At 38.3% G+C, this 27,664-nt stretch overlaps 2 protein-coding genes, 1 long non-coding RNA gene and 3 other non-coding genes across 15 annotated transcripts; all 6 read right to left on the minus strand.

The window, feature by feature from the left end:
- Positions 1 to 657: 657 nt before the first annotated feature.
- On the minus strand, positions 658 to 1,131 carry LOC108952597 (uncharacterized). 2 transcript variants are annotated; one of them, XR_010492640.1, is made up of 3 exons: positions 998 to 1,131; positions 883 to 917; positions 658 to 794 (listed from the first exon to the last, which is right to left on the minus strand). It is a non-coding gene; the product is annotated as an uncharacterized LOC108952597 (long non-coding RNA). The 2 variants fall into 2 exon arrangements; XR_010492651.1 differs by having other exon boundaries at positions 883 to 920; positions 998 to 1,095.
- Positions 1,132 to 6,102: 4,971 nt separating this feature from the next.
- On the minus strand, positions 6,103 to 6,925 carry LOC103986333 (uncharacterized). Its single transcript, XM_009404315.3, has one exon. The coding sequence runs from the start codon at positions 6,819 to 6,821 to the stop codon at positions 6,192 to 6,194; it is 630 nt and encodes a 209-aa protein (XP_009402590.2). The 5' UTR covers positions 6,822 to 6,925; the 3' UTR covers positions 6,103 to 6,191.
- Positions 6,926 to 7,244: 319 nt separating this feature from the next.
- LOC103986309 (uncharacterized) lies at positions 7,245 to 19,381 on the minus strand. 9 transcript variants are annotated; one of them, XM_065133892.1, is made up of 12 exons: positions 18,965 to 19,381; positions 15,415 to 17,928; positions 14,526 to 15,357; positions 14,329 to 14,422; positions 14,133 to 14,194; positions 13,966 to 14,031; positions 13,788 to 13,877; positions 11,963 to 12,139; positions 9,588 to 10,343; positions 9,121 to 9,216; positions 8,895 to 9,026; positions 7,245 to 7,486 (listed from the first exon to the last, which is right to left on the minus strand). In XM_065133892.1, the coding sequence occupies exons 1-9, from the start codon at positions 19,297 to 19,299 to the stop codon at positions 10,308 to 10,310; spliced, it is 4,206 nt and encodes a 1,401-aa protein (XP_064989964.1). In that variant the 5' UTR covers positions 19,300 to 19,381; the 3' UTR covers positions 7,245 to 7,486; positions 8,895 to 9,026; positions 9,121 to 9,216; positions 9,588 to 10,307. The 9 variants fall into 9 exon arrangements, with proteins under 9 accessions (XP_064989964.1, XP_009402578.2, XP_018684983.2 ...); XM_009404303.3 differs by having other exon boundaries at positions 14,526 to 17,385; positions 17,834 to 17,928; positions 18,965 to 19,104; XM_018829438.2 differs by having other exon boundaries at positions 14,395 to 14,422; positions 14,526 to 17,928.
- Positions 19,382 to 20,158: 777 nt separating this feature from the next.
- TRNAG-UCC (transfer RNA glycine (anticodon UCC)) lies at positions 20,159 to 20,230 on the minus strand. Its single transcript has one exon. It is a non-coding gene; the product is annotated as a tRNA-Gly (tRNA).
- A 126-nt stretch (positions 20,231 to 20,356) lies between these two features.
- TRNAG-UCC (transfer RNA glycine (anticodon UCC)) lies at positions 20,357 to 20,428 on the minus strand. Its single transcript has one exon. It is a non-coding gene; the product is annotated as a tRNA-Gly (tRNA).
- Positions 20,429 to 20,543: 115 nt separating this feature from the next.
- On the minus strand, positions 20,544 to 20,615 carry TRNAG-UCC (transfer RNA glycine (anticodon UCC)). Its single transcript has one exon. It is a non-coding gene; the product is annotated as a tRNA-Gly (tRNA).
- Between the last annotated feature and the right edge of the window lie 7,049 nt (positions 20,616 to 27,664).

Raw genomic sequence — 27,664 nt, forward strand, 5'->3', positions numbered from 1 at the left:
GTAATTTCATGGCATTATTCCACAGGATGTTGGTTAGAGATTAGGAATAGAACATAAATATGCTTGTTTGTTTCTTATGATGAAAGCAATAGATTAACATTCCATCTTTTAGGTTTCTTGTAAGAACTAATTCACTTTAGGCTTTTTGACTCAGCTGGACTCAGGTTGGATGTATATGTTCACAAGTTAACAGGAGTCTCCTCAAGGAAACCTTGGTGAATATAATTTAATTATATCAGGGAGTTTTCGAGGTATGTATATAACCACATAATTGAAGAGCAAAATCAAATTATCTGTTCTACTAACCACACCAACATCGAAGATTGTAATAAATGGTAATGCATACTGAGTCGATTACAATCTTCTAATCCGAGATCGTCTCACCAAAACCTTCCATCGTCATTCATAATCTCAACTTGGATGTTGGATCGCATACGAAATCTTGGGACCGCTCTTCAGCCATACACGCAGCTGCCAAAACCTGCAAGAAGAAAAATGCAATGCAATTTTGATCCTTACATCTCCTGATGTGATCAGTTTTTGAAGATGGGGGACTCACTCGGGTCGGTCGTCACGACGAGCGCCGAGTTGTCGAAGTAGCAGTTCCACCTGTTCCTGCCCATCGCCCGGTAGTAGAGGTTCATGGCGATGGAAGCATGGGAGATGAGGATATCTGGGTCGAAGCAGGCGCCTTTCCGCTGCAGCACGCTGCAGTCCACCCGAGAGCAGGCGTAGCCCAAGTTGGCGATGAGAGTTGCTTTGTCCGACGAGGGTTTCGCCACGCACCAAGTCTTCTGCAAACGCACAGAGGAAGCTGCTGCAATCCCCAGGCGATACATACAGTAAGTAGTAAACTGTTGCCAAGATGAGCCGGAAAGTTACCTGTTCCTGCGCCTGCACCAGCTTCACCGATCCTCCTGCTGCGAGAAAGATGCGTTAGAATCATCGACAGAGATGAATGGAGCAAGAAAAGGAGAGGGCTTCATAAAGACAGCACCTGGTGTTAGAGAGAGGAGTAGCAGTGCGCAAGTGAGAGACACAAGGAAAGAGGAGGAGAAGGTTGCTACAACTCTCCCGGCCATTGCTCAGTTTAGCAGAGCAAAGAGAGTGATCGAAGATATAAAGGGAGAGGGAAATGGAAAATGCAACGCCCGCCCGTATCTATCCGGTGGCGACGAAGAGGAGTGCATTCAATATGGTTTGCGGTCTGGAATCAATCGGGTGCGGTGATCGCAAAGATACGCTGACAAGTGCATCGTCCACGGACAGTGGTGATTCACTGGAAAAGGACCCACGTTTCTATTTCTTCTTCATCTGAACGGCGCCAAAGAAAGGCTCTTCTTTTACATTTGGAATATCTTCAAAATAACTATTAAAAAAATTCATATATAAAGATAATAATCAGCATTCATAAAATTACAATGATCCTATTAGATAACTATATTTAATATATATATATACATATATTTTCTATAAGTCCTAAGGATCATGATTGATAATTGTTTAAATGCCTTTCACCATGTAAGAAGAGCATGTCTAAAAAAATTAATTGAAAATAAAAATTTATTCAAACAACAAAACAGTAGAGAGTAGTATTCTATTTTCATTTTTTTTCTTGAGAGGGATAATTCTGTTTAGATAGATAAAATCTTTATAAATGATTCAGTTGGTTAGTGCATTTGTGTGAGTGTTGTTAGGCTTTTAAATACAATGAATATATCTTTTATTTTATTTTATATTAAAGATAATAATTTTACTAAAATATGTTCATTAATTGGGGGAAGAATCAATCAACACGACTAAGATATTTTCATGAACCTCTCTGGAGAAAATTTACAAGGCTACTGCTTATGTGAGATGTATCTGTCTTAACCTACCTGACTGATTGTTCTGAGAAGGTGAGAAGAATTCACTCTGTTCACAAAGCTATCATCCAAAATTTGCAATCCTCTGTATAACCATCACCAAAGTGTAAGATGACATTTCTTACATCAACAATTTCATGAAGTTCAAAGAGAAATTAGTCTGATAGGTTATAGCTTATAGCTTTGATACATGTGGAGTAGTTGTGGACTACTATTATTATATGCTAACTCTTTTAAGTGGTAGTTTTTTATAATTTTTTAATTAAGTCAAGTGAGTTTGAATCGATTAAATTGGTTTAAAGTCATTCTAAATTGACTTGAACCAATTAAATCTATTTAGTTTAGTCAACTAAAGAGCTCAAACCAATAAAAGGAGACGAATTTAGACTGTATTGTAAAGTGTTAGCCTACATCAAACTAACCCACCTGAGCCTTAGATAGATCACATATAATATAGATGTCGATCGTAGATAATAAGTTGGGTTAAAGTACAATGGGTTGGATAGAGGGGGTAACGATGTGTCTAGTGTCATTTGTATAACTGAGTAGATCTAATTTTTTGAATTAGGTTAAATCTCACTCACGGAGTAGGTTAATCTTCATGTTTAACTCCAAATTAAATTATGTTTGGCTATATAAGTTGAATCGTGTTTTATCACATATGTTATATTGTACTTGTCACATAAGTTTAACAATTTTTGGGCAGTATTACTGCATGACTTAGAACTTTAATAATGTTAAGAATTAGGGAATGAGATCAATGCATGCATGCATGCAATCATGAAACATTCTTCGTGGTTTTCATGAGCAACGAGTGTATAATTAAATTATAAATTACTTTTAATATTCAAACATTCTAATACTAATCTATAGCAATATTATCTTAACAAAAAGTTATGTTAATGAGAATATGATCCTACAGGGATCAATTTCCATGCAGACGGTCACCAAAAACACGCGACGAATTCGAGGGAAGACGTCGTACCAGCCACGGATGGCCTTTGGACCGGTTTCCTGAAGAGAGAGAGAGAGAGAGATCTCCGACGGGAAAGGAACGGTGCGATGCACCGCCTTACGAGATGCTGACAGGCAGCTGAAGGCCCGAGAAGGAGTTGGCCCATTCATTAAACTCACCGTTAGCAGAGCAGACCCACCTTCAAATGGCCTATGGTCGATAATTCTTTGATCGGTCACATATAAGCAAAAAATAATAATTTTAATATTTTAATTATATTTTTTTTATCATATTCTAATTAAAAATTTTTAATCGACTATTGTGGTGATGACGGACAATAACGTCACTAGAGCCATGCATGCATGATTGTTGTGATAGTGATCTACGAGAATGATGCGATAGTCGATCTTACTAATGTAGATTTGAACATTGACAATCGAGGCAGAGGGGGGCGGGTATGGCAATAATGACGATTTGATGATGGTGGTGGTGAATCTCGGAGATATCTTTGGATATAGACAAGATAGTGCTAAAAGGACTTTTGTGACTTCTTGTGGGAGAGGAGGGAGAGCATCTGCATTAGCGTGGCCATGCTAACCCAGATGCATGCAGGGTGATGCAAAGCAAAAGCTATAGATGTATAGTAGAGTGATGCTGCTCTGCATCTGTATTAGCGTGGCCATTGTTTTCATTCTTTTCTTGCTCTCCATTTGCCTCATATCCCGTCATTGCTCTCCCTTCTTTTCCTCATCCCCCCCCTCTCACGAGATGTCGTAGAAGTCTTTAACTCCACCTCTAGGACTCCACCATTTATATCTCTAAGGACATTTATGAGATCTACCACCACCATCATCAAACCGTTACTATTGTCATGATTGTTGCCCCTACCTGAGTTGTCGATGTTTGGATCCACATCGACAAGACCGACCACTACCACAATAGCCACTTGCGATCACCGACGACACCACTATCTACCACCACCATAACAGTCGACTAAGAAATTTTAATTAAAATATAATAAAAAATATAATTAGGACATTAAAGTTATTTTTTTTTCAATTGTTTTCGTATCATTTCCATAAGTGTTGTCATTGTATTTTTCGTCTGTAAAGTCGATGAGATTAGATATTTTACTTCTATAATTATATGGATTCTAATATAAATTTTCTAGTTTAGTGACCAGAATATTAAAGAAGGTTAATATATAATCAGCGTCAGTGCAAAACATTGTTATGAGTCGCAAATTCTGCGAGGGTTTCATATATGAACTGAAAACATTGTTTGCTTGGTCCCTAAATGATCGATCTTCACCATTTTTAAAGCTTGATCAAGGATAAATTGTTCTTAAAATAGAAACAAAGCAGTTCTTGAACATTTTCCGTGGATCTAATCCTTTAACCAGTCACAGAATCTGCACGAACTATTGCAGGAAGCCAAACACAGTGATTTCCGAGAGCTGGCGATGCTTGCGAGAGCTGGGGGACAGTGACCAGGGGAATCAGATTCTCATGTGAGGTACATGGGGTAAGTGTCCTCGTTTCACTTGGGAACCATGAGAATAGTCTGAGGATATGATCTTAATGATCAGTGGATGTCTGAAACAAAGGGTCAGAGTCCTCCTAGGAAAGAGACAAGTAATATACATTCTTTACTGAGCCATGAGAATATATGCTGCTTTCGTTAGGTTTATGTTGTTTTAGTGGATGTTGGAATCCACTATGAAGATGATGGCTTGCTTAGATTAAGTCACAGATTCTTTGTTTATCTCTGAAATAACAGATATGAAACTACAGAATGTGAAGTAACTGTATCAAGATTAAACTCGGGCACAAAAAGACCTACAACTTAGAGCTGAGGAAACTTCAATCCTTGGACCTAAACTTGGGGCAAGAACATCTCTCGAGTAAAAGCAGTCTCTCACTGAAATCTTAGATAAACGGAGCCTGTCATCAATCCTCAGATGATTGGTTGTAAAATACATTCCCAACTTGCCATCAACTTATTGCTGCAGCAGAGAACAGCCTCCACTTAGTCTACACTACTTCGACTTTTAGAATGGTGGGGAAGATCCAAATGATGAGGACATGGTCTTAAAGATGCACCTTCGCCTGTTGCAGTAGACAAGCCAAAGCACAATGTACTCGGTGCTTCTAGTTTAGCTGCATGAGTATCTGATGCGAGAAATCAAATTTGCCTTCAATAAATCGCAACAAGTTATGGCTTAGCAATACTACTTGAAGCACTCAAACAAACACCTTCCAAGCTTTACCAGAGAAGGCTAAAGAAATCAATGTGGTGAAAAGGGAGACACTCTTAAAGCTGCTGTGATTCAACACAAAGCAAATCAACTGGGAATGACGATCAGAGAGAGAGAGAGAGAGAGAGAGAGAGAGGAGAAGGGAAGGTGTTGTTGGGTTGGCAGTAGAAGGATTGAACAAGGCATCATCAGAACATAGAATCTATTCCTTGATCTTACTTTCTTCTCTTCCGTTCAGATAACTACAACCTCATCCAAGAATTCCAGAATCATTTGAGTCACTCCACACTAGTTCACAAAAATACAATCTAAGTTGACATAAAGGACATATCTTCTTTAGAAGCCTGTGGGACTTTTTGACTAATACCTGCCACTAAGCAATACCCATTTATCTTATGTTGGATTTGTGAATCTAGCTAAAGTGAGCACCACTGGATGAGGTTTTAATTAAATATATGCAATTTACTATTACTTAATAAGATTTTAAATATTGATTAGATCAAGATATATCGATCGATCGATATTTACGGATTCGATTGAGTTTTATATCTAGAGAGAAAACTCAATATCGATGTATATAGTTTCTTTTTTTACTAAAATTGAAATCAGATCAATATATACTGAATAAAATTCACTTTAAATATATATTAATGAAATAAAATATGGAATGCTTCAATATTATTTTTGGGTTATTAATGTGCAATAAGTTCAGCATGATCTGTAATATACTAAAATCTATTTCATGTCAAAATGATTTAATGATTTTCTTGGAAGTACAATATGAAAATAATGTAAGATCATAAACAGAACTATAAATAAATAAATAAATTTATTGCTCATTATATAAGAGTATATTTTTATCGATCATATGTATTCGACAAACTCATTAATTTTCTAAAAGATATTATTTGAATATCAACATTAACTATTACTTGTAATCTTTTACTTCAGTGATTATTTGATTGGTGGATACTTCCTTTGATGTCATTTAAAACTAATTTTTCTTGGAATATAATGCCGCCAAATTCCAGAGAAGTCATCACATTGCGTGATAACTCTTTATATCGTCTACATTTTTTTTCCATATATATATATATATATATATATATGATTATTATTGTTGCAAAATAGTCGGTTCTGGTGATCCCACGGAACAGTTTAAGGGCGCGGGCGCCGAGACGATGGCCATGCGCTCCTGCAGGTGAAACTTGGTCTGTTTCGCGATGAACGCCTCCACTGCGCGCCGGAACTCCTCCGCGTCCGCCGGAATCTCCTCCTCCGTCACCTGCGTCTTGTCGCCCCGGAGCTCGGGTGGCGCCCCCCTGCGAGGATCCACCCTGTCCGACTGGCTCCGCTGGTCTGCGCGCATCTCCACGCACACCGCCTTGTCCTCGAACACCACCGCCACCGGTGGCGGTGGGAGGGGGCAGGAGAGCCGGCTGCTGCGGGTCTCGAGGAACTCCTCGTAGAAATCGCCGGAGGAGGAGTTGGGAGAGGCGGGAAATTTCCGGCCGGAGTCGGCGAGGAGGAGTAGAACGATGGCGTTGGCGAGGAGGAAGACGAAGCGGGAGCTGAGGAGGACGGAGGCGAGTTGGCGGAGGAAACCGGCGGGGATGCGGGCGGAGGACCAGGAGAGGAGGAGGAGAGCAGCGGAGGCCTCGAGGCAGCGGAGCAGCGTTCCGATCCGTTGGAGCCGGCGGTAACGCCGCATCGCCCTCCTTTTCGCCGTTTGGATCGCGTCCATTTCCGGGATCTGACAGTCCAAAACAAATCACCGGGTGACGAATTTTAAAGCACCGGATGACGAAACGGAGACTCCGTAACTGGGAACGGAAATGAGTTCTTGGGAAGTCGGAGGCCGATTGGGTTTTATAGAGGTGGCATCGCCGCTTTTGCTTCTTATAATATATATATATAAGATTCAACAATATGAGTTAAATTTCAACAAAAACAATGAATAAAAAGCACAAAATGACATCTTTTATTATTGAAGGTGATTTTTTTATGATCCTTGGCTGAGATTTTGTGTCAAACGTTTCCTTGGCTAATTTATGGACTAATTATGTTTTCCTTTTTTTCATGTGATCGTGGCAAGGAAGCAGCTTATATATAATTTGGTTGATCCTTGTGCTGTCATTCATGAGTTGAGCAATATAAGCTAAATCTATAACGCAAATGAGAATAGACAAAGAATTTAAACTCAATGAGTCACCACCGGATCAAACACTGAAGACAGTACAGTCACTATCAAAACAGAATCGACAAGGCATGTTCTTCCTCAAAGCGGAAGGGTCGGGAACTCGCGGCTGCCAATTCAAGCACTACGATTCTAATGGAGACAGCAGCACACATGGAAAGCCAAACGCCACTGCAGGCGGCTATGTCCAGGTACAACTTTTGGGAGATCGGCTGCGGAAAGAAAATGATATGATTGAAAACATGTATATTTCATCCACAAAAGTGAAGTTAGATTAGGTAAAGACTCATCAAAATGAAGGCATTCATCGATCCACAAATATAAAATGTACCAATTAAAGTTCTATTCTGAAACATTAATTCTGATAAAACCCTCCCTCTCACTTGATTTCCCGGATCGATCTATCCGAGATTATAAAATCTTATCAAGCTTAAACATATCACATGTGTGTGTGTCTATATATCATGCAGTGAGGTGGTCTCTGATACCAAGTGTTTGCATCGTGCTTGGCTCCTTGGAATCAGATTCCCTGGCTTTCCTACTTTACAAACCCACTTCTTTCAAGAATCTGGCAACTACAAGGGGATGGCCATTAGCTCCAGGGTGATAGAGCCCTAAAACCTAGCCTTTATCTGTTGCTGCTGTAGTGGTTTCAAAAAGACAATGAGATGAATGGAGAGAGAGAAAAAAAGAAGCAAGTTCTTCTGCAGCTGGATTCCCAGCAACCACTGCACAAACTTTTGGTTTTCTTTCTTGTGATCAAACATGATATCTAGCAAAGCCTCTAAATCATGCATGCCCAGTTTTCTTCTATCTAGTCATATGCAAGTGCACTTGAAGCTATACATGCTTTACCAGGAAATTAACAAGGTTAAAGCTGAATCTAAGGGAAGCAACCATGAGTTCATTGATGAGCTAGAAATAAATTCTCAACTATCTCATGCAGACCATAGAATCACTGCCCATGAGCATGATACACACACACACACACACACACACACACACACACACTCTTTCATGTACTGTTGCATTTCTAGAGACATCAACGGTTAAATCTCATACCAGTCAGGAAATTAAGCATAATTCGCTTTAATACTCTAGTAACTAATCAATTTTTGTATCATTTTGATATCTAAAGTTAGGATGCTGCACTTGTGGAATAGATATTTGAAATGTCATCAATCTAGAAAGAAGATTTTACTGTTGTTTTAGCATGCAGTGATACAGTTGCTTCTTTAGTGACGCAGAGAAAACAATATGAAACCTTGTGGAGAAGAGCAGAACCTGCTTTCCTATAAGAATAGTAGTAGTATGTGTTACACTTGTAAGAGTGTAATTTAACTTGTGACTTGAATTCAGAAATTGTTTGCAGCAAGAGAAATTGTATACAGGGAAAGTCAGGATTGATCTTAATTTGCAAGAAGTGTGCTGTTAAAGAGAGAAACCTGTTGTTTTAGGTAATCTAGTTGGTGTTTGAAAGGAGCAGAGAAGCAGTAAACCAAAAAACACACATTAGTACGTGATGTAATTTTGTGAATGCTAAGGTTATACTATTTCTGAAACAAAAAGAACTGTTTAGACTATCAAAATATTATATCAAAGCAACTGGAAGTAACTTACTAATGTTTGCTAAGGTTGATAAATGCTACCGGAGTTGTTTTGGTCTTCTCAGATAAAAGTTTAGTAGATGCCAGTAGTAGATCGAAGGTCTGGAGTGCCGATAACATTTGTCTCCCTTTGAAAGATGCTTCCCTGTCCAACAAGACAAAGTACATTGAAGATGTCCCTGGACAACAAAGTAGTTACTCAATGAAGCTATCAAGCTCAGGACTAGTATTACTGATACCATGTTCCAGTTTCAGTAAGCATATTGCAATTTTCTATCTTCATGGGCAATTCTCTTTTCCTTCTGGTAGTATCATCTGAGAAGCAGTAGTAGTTCCTGCATGTTATTAATCACTAAGTTTCACTCTTGCTAAAGTTTCATGCAAGGCTACACGACACTGCATGGAAGGAATTCGTTTACTAATTTAAAAAAAAGGTTTACAAAATTTATTACAACACACACTCTCCCTCTGCATGAACAATGCGTTAAGATTCATATATATAATTGTGTGTGTGTTGAGTAAAAAAACTGGAGATGTAAAAGAAAGCAATATAAAGCTACAAGCATTGCTCTTGCAGTATATAATGGTCAACACAAAAACTTTTCATAGGTTCAGATTTCAATTTCTTGATTGCATGTGTGTGCAGGCATATATATTAATAAAAGTCTGAAAGAAAGCAAGACGAAGAAAGCTACAATGAACTCACCGAAATTGGAGATGTTAAGAGTGATCAGAGCAGCATTCACTCTACAGAAAATGGAAGCTTCCATCTGCTGGCCTCCTCAGGCTGAAACCTTCAGATGAACAAAGAAGTGTGTGGAAGTCTAATAGCCTGAAAAAAGGAAAAATCGAATAGACTGTTGTCTCAGTGGTGAGAGCAACTTCTTATTGGCGATGCCAAGCAACATCAACATGAGGGATTGACGACTCTCAGACACAGCATCCTGCCATTTTCTCCTCTATCGATGGATTCAAGAATCTCCTCAGGTGGCTGCTCGATCAGGTTGCATGCCATGCAGATGAGGGAGATATGATCATAACTGGTAGAAAGCTTGCAACACAACAAAGATCATTGCCACTATGTTTGTCACCATGCCATGTTGCTATCATACTTTGACGTTGTCAAGATGAAAAGATGATCTCAATTCTCAAATGATTTAGCCCGTGGAGGAATGCCTAGCTAATCTTACTGTCACAAATCACTTTGTGACGTGAAGCACCCCTGCTTGGTGTTTATCCTAAGATCAGAACAAGTCTAGTATTTTAGAGAGTGCACTTGCACAAATTTCACATCCTCAAATGCCAAGAATGCTCAGTCGCTATAATCATTACAAAACTGATGTTTTCTTTCCAAAACTTCAATGCATTATTTCTAGACAATAATTGAAAGATTGAGAGGCAAATGCTATAGTGTACATTACAACTGCTATCTTTCTTCTGAGTTGAATCTGTTCCAAGCTTCCTGCATCAAGTTTCGTCAGAGTTAAAACCAAATCTAACCAGATATAAGAAAACACAATCTTGAACATAAGTGCTGTGACAGTGGGATAGACAGTGGAGTGTGATTCACTAGGTCATGCATACAGCTTGGATTGGCTTGTTAAGATTCTCAGACACAAGAATGTAAGTCGAGCTTAAGTATACTGGTACTTAACTAATGAGAGCAAAGAATGAAGAGTTGGATGGGCAAGCACTAAAAGCTTATGCAAATTATACATATAAATTTATACAAAGGGCTTGGAATCCATATGCAGCAAAAGAAGTGGTGAAATTTCCTTTATGATTTCAAACTTCATGTGATGATGGTTCAAGGTCGATAATCACAAACTATAGCAAGAAACTAACATCATGAAGACTACCTATTTGCTTCAAGTTATGTATGCATGAAACAGTACTATTTACACCAAATACATCTATTAAGCAAGTAGGAATAAACATTTGACAATCATTAGGAAAGAATATTGCTCACGGGCAACCAGCAAGCCTGAATAAAGAATTTTAACAAGACAATGCTAACACCAATAACAAATTGACAAAATTGTGAACATGGTGTCATTAAGAACTAATTCACATTTTTTACAGATTGATGACTGTTTAACCTTTTCAAAATTGTAAGCTTTAGAAATATCAAATGCTGGCCAAAGCCAAAAGCAGAGGTATGATATAAATCATTAGTGGTTAAATACACAGTAAAATGAATTAGGACAGTGACAATTCATGATGAATAAACCCACATTTGATCCTCAATTGACATAGGATATGAACTTGATCAAGAGGATTTAATCTGCTGCTCTAGAACAAACTATCATAGAATCTCAAAAGCTGGAACAGGGTTAAACAGATAATAGATATTACATTGACACGGAGACATCTTTATAATAAAAGCACAAATTCAAGGACATTACTCTATTTACCAAGGAAAATAACTTTTGAATGAGAGCATGTTGTTTACTTTCTTCGACAGTACAATGCAACATCAGAATTTACATTGTTAAGGAAGCTTACTAAACATTTCTGCACTTACGTAGTGACATTGAGAAGATCTCATATAAGTGGGTTTTGTATAATAAAAAAAAGACATATACTGAGCTACAAATGACTTTAAATGTACCACTCACCTTCCCCCTCCTGGCCTGTACTACCATACTTCTCTAATGTTACATCTCAAACCTTATGAAATGCATATTGCTAATCATGGATCTCTCAGAAAAAAATGTTCAAGAAAAAGGCTCAAGGGGGGTGGGTCAAATAGCATAAAAAATTATGTCCCCCAAAAAGTAAGTGTATATTTTAATTATATCATAACAAGCACAGATCACTGGAAGTTTCAAAAGCATTCATGAATCCAACATATGTAGCAGGAACCACTATTATCACTTTCCAAATACAAAATGGTTTACCAGCTAGAAAATGAGTGGAACTAGTGCCACCAAAACAAAATTGATTTTCTTGTTCCCTTAAATCGATCCTAGAAGTTCAGCAAATAGAAAAACAGCTTTGATTACTAAAGACTTTGTAAAAGCTTTCATCCATTTAAAGTTGTCCATCTTATCAAGAAAGTCAATAAAGTTAACCAGTCACCTTAAGGAGATCGAAAACTTTCTCACAAATGTACTTCTGTTGAATGCTGGCCCCCCTTTGCTGTAACTTATCTGGATGAACACAGAGAGTAGCCCTCCTGTAAGCTTTCTTTACTGCAGAAGATGTGATAACATCTGTCAGTTGTATAGGCTGCCAACCACTCTCAGGGCCAAGGATCTGCAAATGGAAAACATCAAGTAAAACATTTTGAGAATATTTTTTTAGTCAAGACATGCTTGCTACCTGTAGTTTCACTATTTAATTATGTAAAGCAAGGTCCGCAATACTGAATGATACCGCCCGTACCGGGTGGTACGTACCGGTCCGTCAACAAACCAGTACACGGACCGCCAGCTACTAAGCGGTAGCGTCGATTGAGGCGTTATCGTCGTCGATCGAGGCGTTATCATTGACGGTGACCGAGGGAGAAGAAAGAAGAGGGAGAAGGGGAAGAAAGAAATAGGAGAAAACGGGAGAACCTGGATATTGCCGCTCTCCTCCTCGTCTGTCGACGACTTCTCATCCGTGCACGGGAGAAGAGGCATCGACGTCGCGGGGTGAAGAGAGGCGGAGATTTTTTTTTCTTCTCTTCTCGGGCGATGTCGCTTGCATTTTTTTTTTTATCTGCGACGTTGTCTTGGCAACGTCGCCCGAGAAGGGAGGCGACGTCACAAATTTTTTTTTTTATCTGCAATGTCGCCCGGGAAGAGAGGCGATGTCGCCTTGCATAAAGGTAAACCGAGCGGTTTACCTATATATATATACCAAGCGGTATACCGAAATATACCACTCGGTATATGATACCATACCGAATAAGTCTCGAAATTTTGGTACGATACGTAATTTCAATCCTTGATGTAAAGTATTAGTATGCCAAGAAAACTTTGTGATAGTAGAAGCTAAGATTTTTGTGTAAAATACCAGTGATAGTAGAAGCTAGTCAGCATTATATTTTAAGAGAAATACAAGACAACTTATGTTACTAAATACATTATTCAGGCATTGCATGACTAAGATTTTTATCAAGCAACATAGACATTAGTATATAACACAAAATCATTTGAAGAAAAATCAGCAAGAATTTCCTATTGATATCAAAAGAGTCCTTCGTTGTTGAAATTTGAGAACACCAACTGTCAAGTGAGTTAGAGAATGCCTAACATGGGCACTTTCCAATCATTCTTTCACTTCCAAGTAAACCAGACCTAATATCTGTTAAAGAAATTTAACCACTCAATAATAATTTAACCCAAAAAACTGAGTAATAATGACATTCTTCAGCTTAAACATTTTAAACATAAAAAATCAGTTAATTCTGTGTAAAAGGTCTGAAATTACACACTTCAGCTTAACACATTCCAATTTTCAAGAGCATATACAAAAGCGACATCAGAGTTAGGATTTCAGTACCCATTACCCAACATCAAAGAAGATAGAGTCACCTAAGGTACTTATAAATGGTATCAAAATCACTTCTTTAAAATCCATCTGAAGAAACATCAGAAGCAATCAAACTTCTCAGACCAATTGATATGGATCATTTATCCAAATATAAGTTTACCTTGATATAGAATTTTAGTGCATCAATATACCACAATAGCATAGCCTAGCCATTTAACAAACCAAAACTTCCAACTTGTCTATTCGATCTGAGTCCCTAGGATTTTTCAGAAATAGTGAAGAAATAAATTTGTGTTATAAAAAAAAATTTAGTAAAGTCACCTTTTTCTTTCCACAAAAGAGCAACTGGCAGAGAACATTGGCAAATAAAATTGTTTAAACAACAATATTAAAATAAAAACTGGAAACCAAAATCTATACATACATATTGCAGTGTTGATAGCAGTGCACGCAAATTTCCTTCTTTTCCATTCGACCATCTCTTAATGTCACCATCCAGGTACTCTGCCAACCTCTACTACCACAGTTTTATTGAGATTGGTCATCTACAGAAAGAACATATCAAATTGTTGCTACATTTTGTTAATTTTCAAAAAGCTTACATTTTTCTCAGCTTGCTCTCTTTGTGCAAGAACATCCCGCATGTTTTTTTCTGCAAGAGCTTTGGCCTGTGGACCACAAAGCAAATTATTTGAGACTGACAATCTAAATCCCAAATCCAATTTTGCCCTACAGAAAACAGAAGTTATGTGATAGAAAGTGGACATACAGCACGTTCAGCTATTCTCTGATGCCTCTCTAGTCTAGCTTTACACCTTAAAGCTGATTCACCTTCATTTGAATTAAATCAATTATCAGAATAACCCCAAGTTACAAGAAAAGTAAATATATAGAGTTTCAACAGAACTGTAGAAGCTTAAAATTATAAACTGATGGCACATGGCAAAAACAAAAAAATGGTTCACCAAAATTACTACTCTGTTGATAATTAGAATCTGAATTTGCTTGGTAACTGTTCAAAGAACTAGTACTTTGAAATTGTGCATCAAGTGGGCCATCCTGTATGTCACACCACAACTCATTTAGTTAATTATCCAAGAGATAAATAAGAAGGCAAAAGAGGAAAAGCTGAATTTTGAATTAGCAAAAAGAAAACCTCTACCTTATCTCTGGTATTTGAACACTCTTCCGTCACATTTTCTTTCCTTGTTGTGTCTCTAGAAGTAGCATTGTATCTCTCAGCATGCTCTCTGGCATCTGCAGCAACTTTTACAGCAAGTGCTCTTTCTATAGCACGCTCACGAGCTTCTGCAGTGGCCCGTTCAACTGCAGCACGCTCAGCCCTTAACCTAGCATCTCTAGAAGCCTTCTCAGTTAATGATTTGTCCAGAGCATCACAAGAGGTCTTCTTTGCCTTTTCTTGGGCTTCCTTTAGTGCTCTTTGCCGAGCCTCAGAAGTAATCCTCTCTACAGCCATCCTTTCTGCCCTTTCTCTGGCTTCAGTAAATGCCCTTTCATGTGCTTCATGGATTGCTCTTTCCTCGGCAAGTCGGTCCTTTTCTCTTCCTCTCTCCCACTCGTTTGCTTCTTCTAATAACCTTGCCCTCTCCTCTTCTTCTAATTTCCTTTCCCTCTTTTTTGCTTCTTCTAATAACCGTGCTCGTTCCTCTTCTTCTTTCCTATCTCTCTCCTTTGCTTCCTCTAATGACCTTACTCGTGCCATTTCTACTTTCATTTCCCTCATTATTGCTTCTTTGAACAACTTTGCTTGCTCCTCTTCTTCTTTCATTATACTATCTTTTCCTTTTTCTAACAACTTTGCTAGCTCCTCTTCTTCCATTTGCCATTCAATCTCTTTTGCTTCTTCTGATAACCTTGCTCGTTCTTTTTCTTCTTTCAATTTTCTTTCCCTCTCATTGGCTTCTTCTAGTAACCTTCCTTGCTTTTTCTCTTCTTCCAATTTTGTTACCCTGTCTTTTGTTTCTTCCCATAATCTTGTTCTCTCTTCCTCTACTAATTTTTCTTCTCTCTCAATTGCTTCTCGCAATAACCTTGTTTTCTCTTCCTCTTGTTCTTGAATTCTTTCCTTCTCTTTTTCTTTTAAATTTCTTGATGGTTTCTTTATCTGTACTCCTTTTTTCTCCATTAATTCTTTTTCTTTTTGTTCGGTTTTCTTAGTATCCAAAATAATCTTTTGAGAAGCCACAGGAAGTCTATCAGTTGCAATTAGAGATGAATATGATAAGTTACCTTCATTTTCCGATAAATTAGATGGCTGGGCATTCAAAGCCATGTGAAGAGGCCTGTTGCAGATAATTGGAATTGTATTTATGGAGAATATTTTATCCATAAAATGAGGCTCAACTTGAATTTCTATAATACCTTCATTTCCACAAACTTGAAAACCTCTTTCATATTTATTCTGTCCCTCAAAGTTTTCCAGGTTGTATGGCTCTGGGGTTGCATCTTTTTTCTTGTCCCTTTGCTGCAGTTCAAGCTGAGTTTCTTTTGGATTATTTCCATCATAATTTAGCCAGAAGGCAGCTTTTGTTGCTTTGATCAGCTTCTCTTGGTCTTCAAGTGTTGTTGTTCTTCCTGATGTTTTCCATTTCTTCAGAACCTCTTCAAGTTCATCAGCTTCTTTATCTTCTTTAAATCTTATTTCATTTTCTGCAGATAAGCATGTCTGCTGTTTCATATTTAGTTCCTCTCGTCTTTCCTGCTCATGCACTACCATCATTCCTTCAGATCGATTTACATTCTCGGCATCACATTGCTTTCCTTCTCTCCTTGTCTTTTCAGAATCTGTGCACTTAGAAGCTGCTACTCTTCCCTCCCCTTTTGATACACATGATACATAAGGCACTTCAATATCCATTTCTTCTTGCACAACAGTGACACTGGCCATGTTAAACTTATCTTCACCCTTACCAGGTACAGGAGCTATGTTAGTGATGTCAATTTCCTTTGAATAGTTTTGATCTTGAGGTTTAGCAGCTCCTGACTTCCCTAAAGCAGATTTCAGTTTGCTGTTTTCTTCTTTGTCAACATGAGTATAGTGAAGCTTACAGTAATATGAAGGTTCCATTTTCTTTTCACTCCTTGCAGATGAAAGAGTCTCTTCACCTGCACATGGTGCTTTTGTTACCTCTTCTTGTATGTGGAGTTTGTGAACCTCTCCTGGCTTCTCAACTTCCTCCGTATGAGACACATGAGCTTCTAAGTTAGAATTGTCTTCATGTACACAAACCACAGGTGCTGCCTTATCTTTCTGCAAGTTCCTGTTGCTTTCAGTTTGACAAGCCAGTGTATCATTTGTGCTCTCATTTTGTTTGATCTCACCGATCATTGTAATAATTTTTGTTTTCCTCGTAAAATCTTTCCTCTCAGATACCTCTTCAATCAGTATGTGATTCTCACTGCTCACCAGCTCATTGTATTTGCCTGCTGATCTATTGAGCAATTCAGATGATTTCAAGTCATTTACTTGCCTTGCCTTTCCTTCCTCTTCGGTAAATTTAACTTTTTCCTTCTTTTCATCACATGGAGTCAGTTTGGCAGTACTTGTAACTTCCTGTCTTCTCTCTGAAGCAACTAGCATTTCATCAAAATCTTCACGCCTCGGTGACGCTTGACACAGTTTTTGTTCTTTATATTTCATGCTTTCAAGGTGACCTAGATTCCTGCTGTTCCGAAGGATACCATGTTTTCTTTCCATCAACTGTTTTGCCCTTTTTAGTTTAGCTTGAGCAAGTTCCATTGCTTCTTTTACAGCAGCAACAGAAGCTGCAGCAGCTGAACTAATATCGACCTGCACATCAGTGAAGCTAGGAGAGTTGTCCTTGACAACCTCTTGACGCACATGGAAGTCTTTTTCTTTAGGAATTGATTTTAGGAAGCTTACTTCATCCAGACCAAATTTTGAACTTGACGACAACCTTTGTTTGGAGAGTTCTTGCTTATCATATAACCTAGGAGATGGCCTTGATGGTGGTGGCACTCTCAATGGTTGTGTCTGAAGACTGAATTCAGATGCAGTAAAAAACACAGTATCAGAGGGTGGTACATTCCCATTTGATATGGAATGACTAAAAGAGTGTGAATGATGACTTGCATTTGCATGCCCATTATCAGAAACAGGATATCTATTGGTATTCTTCTGATCTGCTCTCAAGTAATTTTCTGAACTCTTTGAAATATTGCCAGAAGAGGCACTTAAAACTTTATTTTGGTCTTTCCTGTTATCTACTCCTTCATTTAACATGTTTCGAGGGCCGTCACCTCCAATAGTCTGGAAGGGGGTGTCTGTGTCAACAACAAAGCTAAATGCAGGAATGGCATGAAGTTGAGTTATATGTGTTTTTCCACTCATTGCACCCTCTTTACTTCCTTGGCTACTCTTGTTATATGACACATTGAATTGTGTGGAACAAATATCTGAAGGAGTGGAATTTGGTGAGGACCTATCACCTTCTTGACAAGTCATACGACCCCCATGTGACTGTTCTGGGGTGACTTTCGGTTCTCTCGTCATGTGCTGGCTGCATGTTGCTTCCTCTCTAGTCCTTTTGATGAATGAAAGAAAGACAAAAACTAATTAATGATCATATCTGGGTACCTTTTAGGACAAAGATATTTATACAAATAATTATACTTGCCAATAAAAAATTTTATATCCTATTCAATAAAATTAAATCATAGAAAGAGATAAAAGAGACTGAATGCATATGAGCAAAATAGTTGATCATCTGTATCCAACATTTCCTAAAAAATACTTTCCCAGATAAAATTCCCCATGGAGATCAAATCATGATGAAACTTCCTGTGTAATTTTAAGTCCACCTTGAGGCAGTCAAAAGAATTTCCTAAGGTCACCAGAATAGATGCAAATAGATTAGAAAAAGAAAGGACTTCCAGGTAATGCGAAACTCGGAGACAATCTTAATGTTGTTTGACTCCTGACTTCGAATGCACTAGAAGGGTTTTTTCCAGACGTCCATGACAACATACCTATTCAACCCAATATCCTTTATCATAAAGCATTTTATAGGATTACAATGGCAATTTTCTTTACCAAAATAAACAGAAAAGAGATTCAAACAATGGATTTACAATTGTCAACAGAGAAAAAATTATCTGTAAATCCTTCAGCAATCATGAACACAAGGGGAAACAATGGAACATGCATATATGCGACCTGATATTTGACGTACTTTAAGATAATAGTAAGGTAATATCATCATCATGTTACCAACAATGCAAAAACAGAGGAGTGTTCTTGGAAGACCATAGTAACAGCTGGTTGGCAAACTCCAAATAGTCCTCTGCTTCCCTTAGTAGGCAAAGAACAATTTCATTTCTAAAGAACCATGCTTTTTTTTTCTCTCTAACAGCTCATTTCAAGAGAAGTAGACATGAAGCCTTTGAAGGTGCTAAAGCTAATTATCCATTAAGAGTGCAAATTAAGCTGGAAGCACAAACATAGAGAAGAATAAGCTCAACCACTGGTGGGAACAAGAGTCAGTAGATCGCTAGGAGAGAAGCATATAAAGATTAGCATTCAAACAAGACGGGGAAAGGAGAGCTCTTTCAAACCCACACCTCCCTTTCGAAGAACAAGTCTCCTCCAGCTTAGGCGCCGCAAAGAGCTCATCGTGCAGAGCGGCGGACTCTCCAGAGTCTACACCCCCGAACACATCGGAGTAGTCGAAGCCGGCGCCCCGGGTCCGGACAGGGGCAGCAGCATCGAAGCCGTCCAGAGCCGGCGGTAGATCGAGAAACGGAATGGAGATCGAACCAGCGTGGTCGGCAAAGATCTCGGCGTAGTCGCCCAGGCGATCAGCGAATGGGGCAGCACGCCTGGACCGATCGCCGAGGACGTCGGCGTCGGCGGACTGCTCGGAGCTGCCGCCGCTTCGGCTCCGAGCGTCCTCCATGGGGACGGAGACAGAGAGGGAGGGCTTGGATTCAAGGCTTCGTTTCAGTTTTCTCTTTCTCTTCTACTATCCGTCGACTGAGAATGACCGGCGGAAAGAAAAGGTAAACTCGCACATATATTTATATATATCCCTCATAATTAATTATTTTTTATTGTCCTTCTCGGTGTGTACGTAACGTGTGTATGTATTTATGTAATTATAGATTATTATTTGACTTATTGCTGAAAGAAATTTCAATCGGTGTTATTACTAATTATAAACTCATAAGATGTCTTAAAAAAAATAGGTATTTTTATTTTATATCATGAATTTAAATACATTTTAATTTGAATTTGATATTTAGAGAGCTTAACAATTAAGTTTAGTTTTCTTTTGGCCATAGGCTGGATCTTTCTAATATTTTCACTCCATATAGATATAATATTAAGATGGATTATTTAGTCGAAAAAATCCTTATTTTATATTTTTAACAATAAAATATTTTTATGAGTATATTTTTATATTATTATTTTAAATATTTGACAATAATGTAGACATTATTGGTGTCCTTTCCGCTTTTAATAACACTTGTCTTTTAGTTTTCTTTGTCAATGTCACAGGCCAATCTGATCTTAGTATGAGCTGTTCAATTCTGCTTTGAACAGTTGGTTTTGTAAACGTAAAATTTTCTATTTATTTAAAAAAATATAATATTATATTTAGTAAAGTTTATTTTTTTAAAAAATATAAAATTAGACAAAATAAAATAGCTACAGGAGGACTTATTTACTATCGATATATGCAATTTTATCTTAAAAAAGAGTTTAGGGGTATTACGCCTTTACCGTCGATTAGATATCCAAAACAAACATTAATATGCGTTTGCCGGGAGTCGAACCCGGGTCTATTGCTTGGAAGGCAATTATCCTAACCGTTGGACTACAAACGCGACTTCCTGATGGAGATTTCATTTTACGAGAATTAATAGTATAAAAAAAATAAAAATGCGGAAAAGAGTGATTGCACTGCATTACGCCTTTACAGTCGATTATATATTGAAAGCAAAAAACGATCATGCGTTTGCCGGGAGTCGAACCCGGATCTATTGCTTGGAAGGCAATTATCCTAACCGTTGGACTACAAACGCAACTTGCTGATGGGGATTACATTTTATGAAATTTAATAGTATAAAAAAAAGCAAAAAGTAATTGCACTGCATTACGCCTTTACAGTCGATTAGATTTGAAAGCAAAAAATCGACATGCGTTTGCCGGGAGTCGAACCCGGGTCTATTGCTTGGAAGGCAATTATCCTAACCGTTGGACTACAAACGCAACTTGCTGATGGTGCTTGCATTTTATAAAAATTAATAATATAAAATAAAAACAAAAATGCGAGAAAGAGTGATTCCACTGCATTACGCCTTTACAGTTGATTAGATATCGAAAGCAAAAAACCAACATGCATTTGCGGGGAGTCGATGAATTCAATTGTTATGGTTCAATTCTACCAGATAAAGAATGATTAACTTGATGAATTTAAAATGCTTAAATATAAATTAACAATAATATTTTGAAATTAAATTGTTATAATTCAATTTGTTGTGCATCGGACTAACTTGAATCCTCATAATGATTAAATTATTTTATTTTAATTTTTCGAAGTGAAATTGACTCAACCCTCGAAGAAACGATCCCAACAATCATCAGCAGTGGGCTTATGCCCTCGAAGAAACGATCGCTTTTTTGACCGTCCAAACCTCCCATTTCTTGCCGCCGGACTGCATTAGCCGAGGCGGAGAATGGCGGCCACGCTCTTCCTCGTCTCCTCCTACTCCACCCCTTCCTCCTCCGCTCCCTCCTCGGCCCTAAAGCTTACCTCCCGATACTTGCCCCTCCGCACCCACCGCCGTGCCGCTCTCCTCCGAGAGCCGCCGTCTCCCCCAAAATCGAGAAGCTCAGCACCCTGATGTCTAACGTCATCGAGGACGTCCCGAGCAACGCCAGGATCGCGACCATCAAGGTGATTCAGGAGCTGGCCAGCCTGGCGCTCAAGGAGGCCAAGGAATTGATCGAGGGCCTGCCGAAGAAGTTCAAGGAGGTCATGTCGAAGGAGGAGGCCGAGGAGGCCAAGAAGCAGCTCGAGGAAGTCGGGGCGAAGATCTCCATCGTGTGAACTCCTTCTCGAAACAGAAGATGCAAACAATTCGATGGCTAGGTTTGCACAGTTGTGCTCATCCTCTTATCTGTTCGATTGAGCTCGATGATCAGTCCTTGAACTCTTCCTAGCGAATTCGGGTTCTGTTTAGTCGATCACATTTTGTTGTTTACTTCATGTCACGTACAACTTGTTACTGTCATTGTGGTAATTGTTAAATTAGTTTGTAATGATCTCACTGTTTTATATTGGTAGCTTTCTTTCTGACTCGTTTATCTTGCTTCTCTTAATTTGTTACAGTAAATTACGATTGTCCAATTTGGATGTTGATTTGGAGTCAACCAAGGATTTACTCTGCGTCTGTCTCTGAGCGATACGGTGTTGAGCAAGAAGAGATCCATGCCGATGTCCTACAAGACTACGAAGGGCATGTCTGACAAAGCTCCTTCGATGCTTAAGTTAGTTCGGATTCCGAGAATTTAATCAAGTGCCGAGTCTATATGAAATCAAAACACCGAAAAAGCCCCCTCTGTTGAATCTCGGATTTTGATGATGAAATCAATTGATGGGTTAATTGATCTAATCCATATTATTGAGTTAAGTGTGCAGGATTAACTACGATAACCAGAAAACACAAAGCAAGAATACCGGAGTCAAGATCGATGGACGTTTAAGAGTCCGAAGAATCGTCGGAGATGCTGCCGGAACCAACCGAGAAGAAATCGGGAACCTATCGGAATTTTCGGAAGTTCGCCGAAGAGATCGTCGGAGGTTCACGGAGATCACCGAGAAGGCTCGGCTACTCGTTAAAGTCATCACAAGATCGGGAGCTTGATGGGAGTCCGTCGGAAGAAGCTCGTTGGAAAGCTCGCCGAAACAAGACTCGACGTTCGCGGTTGAAAGCTTGCTTAGGATGTGTTTTTGTTATGTAGTTCACTTGTAATTAGGATTAGGATTAAGAGATAATCCTATATCCTGGTTAGGGGCCAACTGGGCCCAAAGTCAGATATGGTTTGGGCTTAAATTAAGCCAAACCAGTGAAATCGGAGTGCCAGGCGGTGGCACCGCCCAGCACCCGAGAGCTGGGCGGTGACACCTCCTTGGCTGGGCGGTTGCACCGTCCAGCACCCGAGCGCTGGGCGGTGGCACCTCCAGCACCGGGAACCCTAAGAGAATTCAAATTTTGGAGCCTAAAATTTGAATCCTCTTGAGGCCTATAAATACCCCTCAAATCTCAGCTGAGGTTACAACTTTTGAGAAGCATTTTGATCGAGAGAAAAGTCTTAGAAAGTCTTGTTTTCAATTTGCTAGAGAGTTCTCCTCCTTCTTTCTTATTGAAAATTTGTAAGAGGTTGAGCTGCTTGTAAAAGGTTGTAAGAGGGGTGTTTACCCTTCCATTTTAAGAGACTTGCTAGTGGAAGGTGGGAGCCTCATCGAAGAGGGGCCTCGCAAGTGGAGTAGGTCATTTGACCGAACCGCTCTAAAAATCGGCGTAATCTCTGGTTTGCATTTTATTATTGTCATTTACATTACTGCAAATCTTCTTACTGCTTTAGTTCCTTATTACCCTTGCTGCACAACTTTAAGAATACGCTTTCAAGTTAAACTTTTCAAGTTCCGTTCTTATCGTACGAAAGATCTTGTTAAAATCGAAGTTTTAATCCGCTGCACTAATTCACCCCCCCCCTCTTAGTGCCGCTCCGATCCTAACAAGTGGTATCAGAGCGAGGTTATCTCTCATATTTGGTTTAATACCCAAGAGAGATGGCTTACTCCGGCATGCAAGAGGGCCACTCTATTGCACGACCACCTTTGTTTAATGGGTCGGATTACACATATTGGAAGACTCGCATGAGGATCTTCCTCATTTCTATAGACTTTGAGCTTTGGTCTATTGTTGAGAATGGATTTCAAAAATCTTCTCTTCCGATGAGCGAATGGAATGAATCGGAGAAGAAGGTTTTTGCTTTAAATGCAAAGGCTATGAATGCATTGTTTTGTGCATTAGACAAAAACGAATTTAATCGTGTTTCAATGTGTGATTCGGTTTTTGATATTTGGAGAACTCTTGAGGTCACTCATGAAGGCACTAGCCGAGTGAAAGAGTCCAAAATCAACATCCTTGTGCACTCTTACGAACTTTTCCGAATGAAACCAAGTGAGTCCATCGGAGACATGTACACCCGGTTTACGGATGTCATCAATGAACTCAAAGCTCTTGGTAAAGATTTTACTAACTTTGAACTAGTAACTAAAATCTTAAGATCCCTCCCTAAAAGTTGGGATCCAAAAGTTACGGCCATTCAAGAGGCCAAAGACCTTAAAGCATTCCCTCTTGAAGAACTCATTGGGTCTCTAATGACCTACGAAATGACATGTCAAGCTCATGACGAGCTCGAGAACCCCCTTCCAAAGAACAGGAAGGATATGACACTCAAATCACAAGAAGACCACTTGAAAGGAACATCAAGTGATGAGGACAGTGACAATGACATTTCACTTTTGACTCAAAAATTTAAAAAATATTTAAGAAAGAACAAACTTAAAAATAATATAAAAAATAAATTTGAACAAAAGAAGGACCAAGTGATTTGCTATGAATGCAAAAAACCGGGACACTACAAGAACGATTGTCCTCAAGCTAAAAAGAGGACATCAAAGAAGAAGGCGCTCAAGGCAACATGGGATGATTCAAGCGCGTCCGAAGAAGAGGAGTCCAACACCGAGCAAGTTGCTCATTACGCGCTAATGGCTTTAGAAGAAGAGGTATGTGATTTATTTAATGAAGATTTATCTTTTGAAGAACTCTCTATCGCTTTTCATGAATTATTTGATGAATGTAAAACTGTTAGCAAGAAGTTAAGTATCTTAAAGAAAGAGCATGCTTTGCTACAAGATAAGTTTGATAGTCTTCAAACTCCTCCATGCTCTAAGTGTGAGCATTTAGAAGCAATAAAAAATGAAAATTTGCTTCTTAAGGAAACCTTAAACAAGTTTAAGGTTGGTAGCAAAGGATTAGATATGATCCTTGCATACAAGGGTCACATCGTAAATAGAAATGGAATTGGATTTGTAAAAGGATTACATCAAAATCCTACCACTTTCATAAAAGGACCTACATTACATGTTTCCTCTTATATGAAATGCAACTTCTGTTGCAAATCCGGACATATTGCCTACAAATGTCCATTTAGGAAAATTAGTTCACAAAAATTAATATGGGTTCCTAAAGGAACTATAAAGGATTCAAAAATAAATAACAAGGTTAGTGGGTCAATTTTTGAGGCACCCAAAATCAAATGGGTACCTAAAAATCATCCTCTTTTGTAGACAAACCCACAAGCTAGGAGCAAGAGATGGTATCTCGATAGTGGATGCTCAAGACATATGACTGGAGATCCATCTCATTTCTCTATGCTCACTAGCAAAGAAGAAGGGTACGTCACCTTCGGAGACAACAACAAAGGTAAAATCATTGGCAAGGGAACTATTGGTAATAAATTTAGTTTTTCCATTGATGATGTTTTACTAGTTGATGGATTGAAACATAATCTCTTAAGTATTAGTCAACTATGCGATAAAGGTTATATCGTTAGATTTGAATCAAATATGTGCATTATTGAAAAACCAAATCATAACATGACTATGATTGCTTTAAAACAAAATAATGTCTATACCATCAATCTTGATGAACTAGGTAATGAAATGTGTTTCTCCGTCGTAAATGATGATGCTTGGCTTTGGCATAGGAGATTAGGTCATGCAAGCATGAAAACAATATCTAAAATCTCATCTCAAGAATTAGTACGAGGAATTCCGAATATGAAGTTTATTAAGGATAAGGTATGCGATGCATGTCAACTAGGCAAACAAATTAAAACAAGCTTCAAACCAAAAAATCAAATTAGCACCACTAGACCATTACAATTGATCCATTTGGACTTATTTGGACCAATTGATACAACAAGTCTAGGTGGAAGCAAATATGCTTTTGTGATTGTGGATGACTACTCTAGATACACTTGGACCTATTTCTTAGTTCACAAAAGTGATTGCTTCAAGTGTTTCTCTAAGTTTTGTAAACTCACTCAAAACGAAAAAGGCTTCATGATTTCATCAATTCGGAGTGATCACGGTGGTGAATTCCAAAACCGTGACTTTCAAAATTTTTGCGAAGTTAATGGGTACAATCATAACTTCTCAACTTCAAGAAATCCTCAACAAAGTGGAGTAGTTGAAAGGAAAAATAGAAGCCTACAAGAAATGGCAAGAACTATGTTAAATGAACATAGTTTACCCAAATATTTTTGGGCCGAAGCCGTAAATACGGCTTGTTACATCATGAATAGGGTCCTAATAAGACCATCTCTATCAAAAACTCCCTATGAATTATGGAATAACAAAAAACCAAATATTTCTTATTTTAAAGTTTTTGGTTGTAAATGCTTCATTTTAAATGAAAAGGATGCCCTAGGTAAATTTGATGCTAAATCCGATGAAGGCATTTTTCTTGGTTACTCCTCCGTTTCTAAGGCCTTTCGTGTCTTTAACAAAAGGACTTTAGTAATAGAAGAGTCTATTCATGTAGTTTTTAATGAAATTTCTGATTTAAAGAAAAATGATTTTGATGATGATCTTGATTTTGATAATTTGAATTTAAACGAACCCCCTCCTCAAAATAGCCATTTGAATGCATCTTCTTCCGAAATTTCTTTACCCAAAGAATGGAAGTATGTAGATGCTCATCCAAAGGAGCTAATTATAGGAGATACAACAAAAGGGGTTCAAACTCGTTCTTCTTTCAAGAATTTTTGTGCTAACGCCGCTTTCCTTTCTCAAATTGAACCTAAATGCATTGACGAAGCCTTAAAAGATGATTTTTGGGTCATTGCAATGCAAGAAGAATTGAACCAATTTGAGAGGAATGAGGTATGGAAGCTTGTTCCTAGACCAAGTGACCACTTAGTCATAGGTACTAAGTGGGTCTTTAGAAACAAGCAAGACGAAAATGGTATCGTGGTTAGAAACAAGGCTAGATTAGTGGCCAAAGGTTTCAACCAAGAAGAAGGTATCGATTACGAAGAAACCTTCGCTCCCGTGGCTCGATTAGAAGCCATAAGGATGCTCCTTGCCTATGCTAGTAGTAATAATTTTAAACTATTTCAAATGGATGTTAAAAGTGCTTTCTTGAATGGTTTTATTTCCGAAGAAGTATTTGTCGAACAACCTCCCGGATTTGAAAATTCTCTTCTTCCTAATCATGTATTCAAATTGACCAAGGCCCTCTATGGCTTGAAACAAGCTTCTAGAGCTTGGTACGAAAGGCTTAGTTCCTTTCTTATTTTAAATAATTTTACTAAAGGCAAGGTTGATACTACATTGTTTATTAAACATTTTGAAAAGAATTTTCTTATTGTGCAAATTTATGTTGACGATATCATTTTTGGCTCTTCGGATGAATCACTATGTGAATCATTTGCCAAATCTATGAGTCATGAATTTGAAATGAGTTTAATGGGTGAATTAACTTTCTTTTTAGGATTACAAATCAAACAACTTAAGGATGGTATATTTCTTAACCAATCTAAATACACATTAGAATTGTTAAAACGATTTAACATGGATAATTCAAAAGCAATAAACACTCCTATGAGTACTGCGACAAAGTTAGATATGGATGAAAATAGTGAAAATTTCGATCAAAAAACATATAGGGGAATGATAGGTAGTCTACTCTACCTCACCGCGACTAGACCGGATATTATGTTTAGTGTAGGACTTTGTGCTAGGTTTCAATCTAATCCTAAATTATCTCATCTTAAGAGTGTTAAAAGAATATTTAGGTATCTTAAAGGAACTCCAAATTTAGGATTGTGGTATCCAAAATCTGAAAAATTCGATCTAATAGCTTATGCAGATGCCGATTTTGGCGGATGCAGGATAGATAGAAAAAGTACATCCGGAACATTCCAATTTTTAGGACATGCACTTGTTTATTGGACTTCCAAGAAACAAAATTCAGTTGCACTATCTACGGCGGAAGCCGAATACATTGCTGCAAGTGCATGTTGTGCACAAGTTGTTTGGATGAAAAATACATTAGAAGACTATGAAATTCACTTTAAAAACATTCCCATAAAATGTGATAATACTAGTGCCATATGTCTTACTAAAAATCCAATTCAGCACTCTAGAACTAAGCACATCGACGTTAGGCATCATTTCA

Source organism: Musa acuminata, chromosome BXJ1-1 (assembly GCF_036884655.1).
Source record: "Musa acuminata AAA Group cultivar baxijiao chromosome BXJ1-1, Cavendish_Baxijiao_AAA, whole genome shotgun sequence".
Lineage (NCBI taxonomy): Eukaryota > Viridiplantae > Streptophyta > Magnoliopsida > Zingiberales > Musaceae > Musa > Musa acuminata.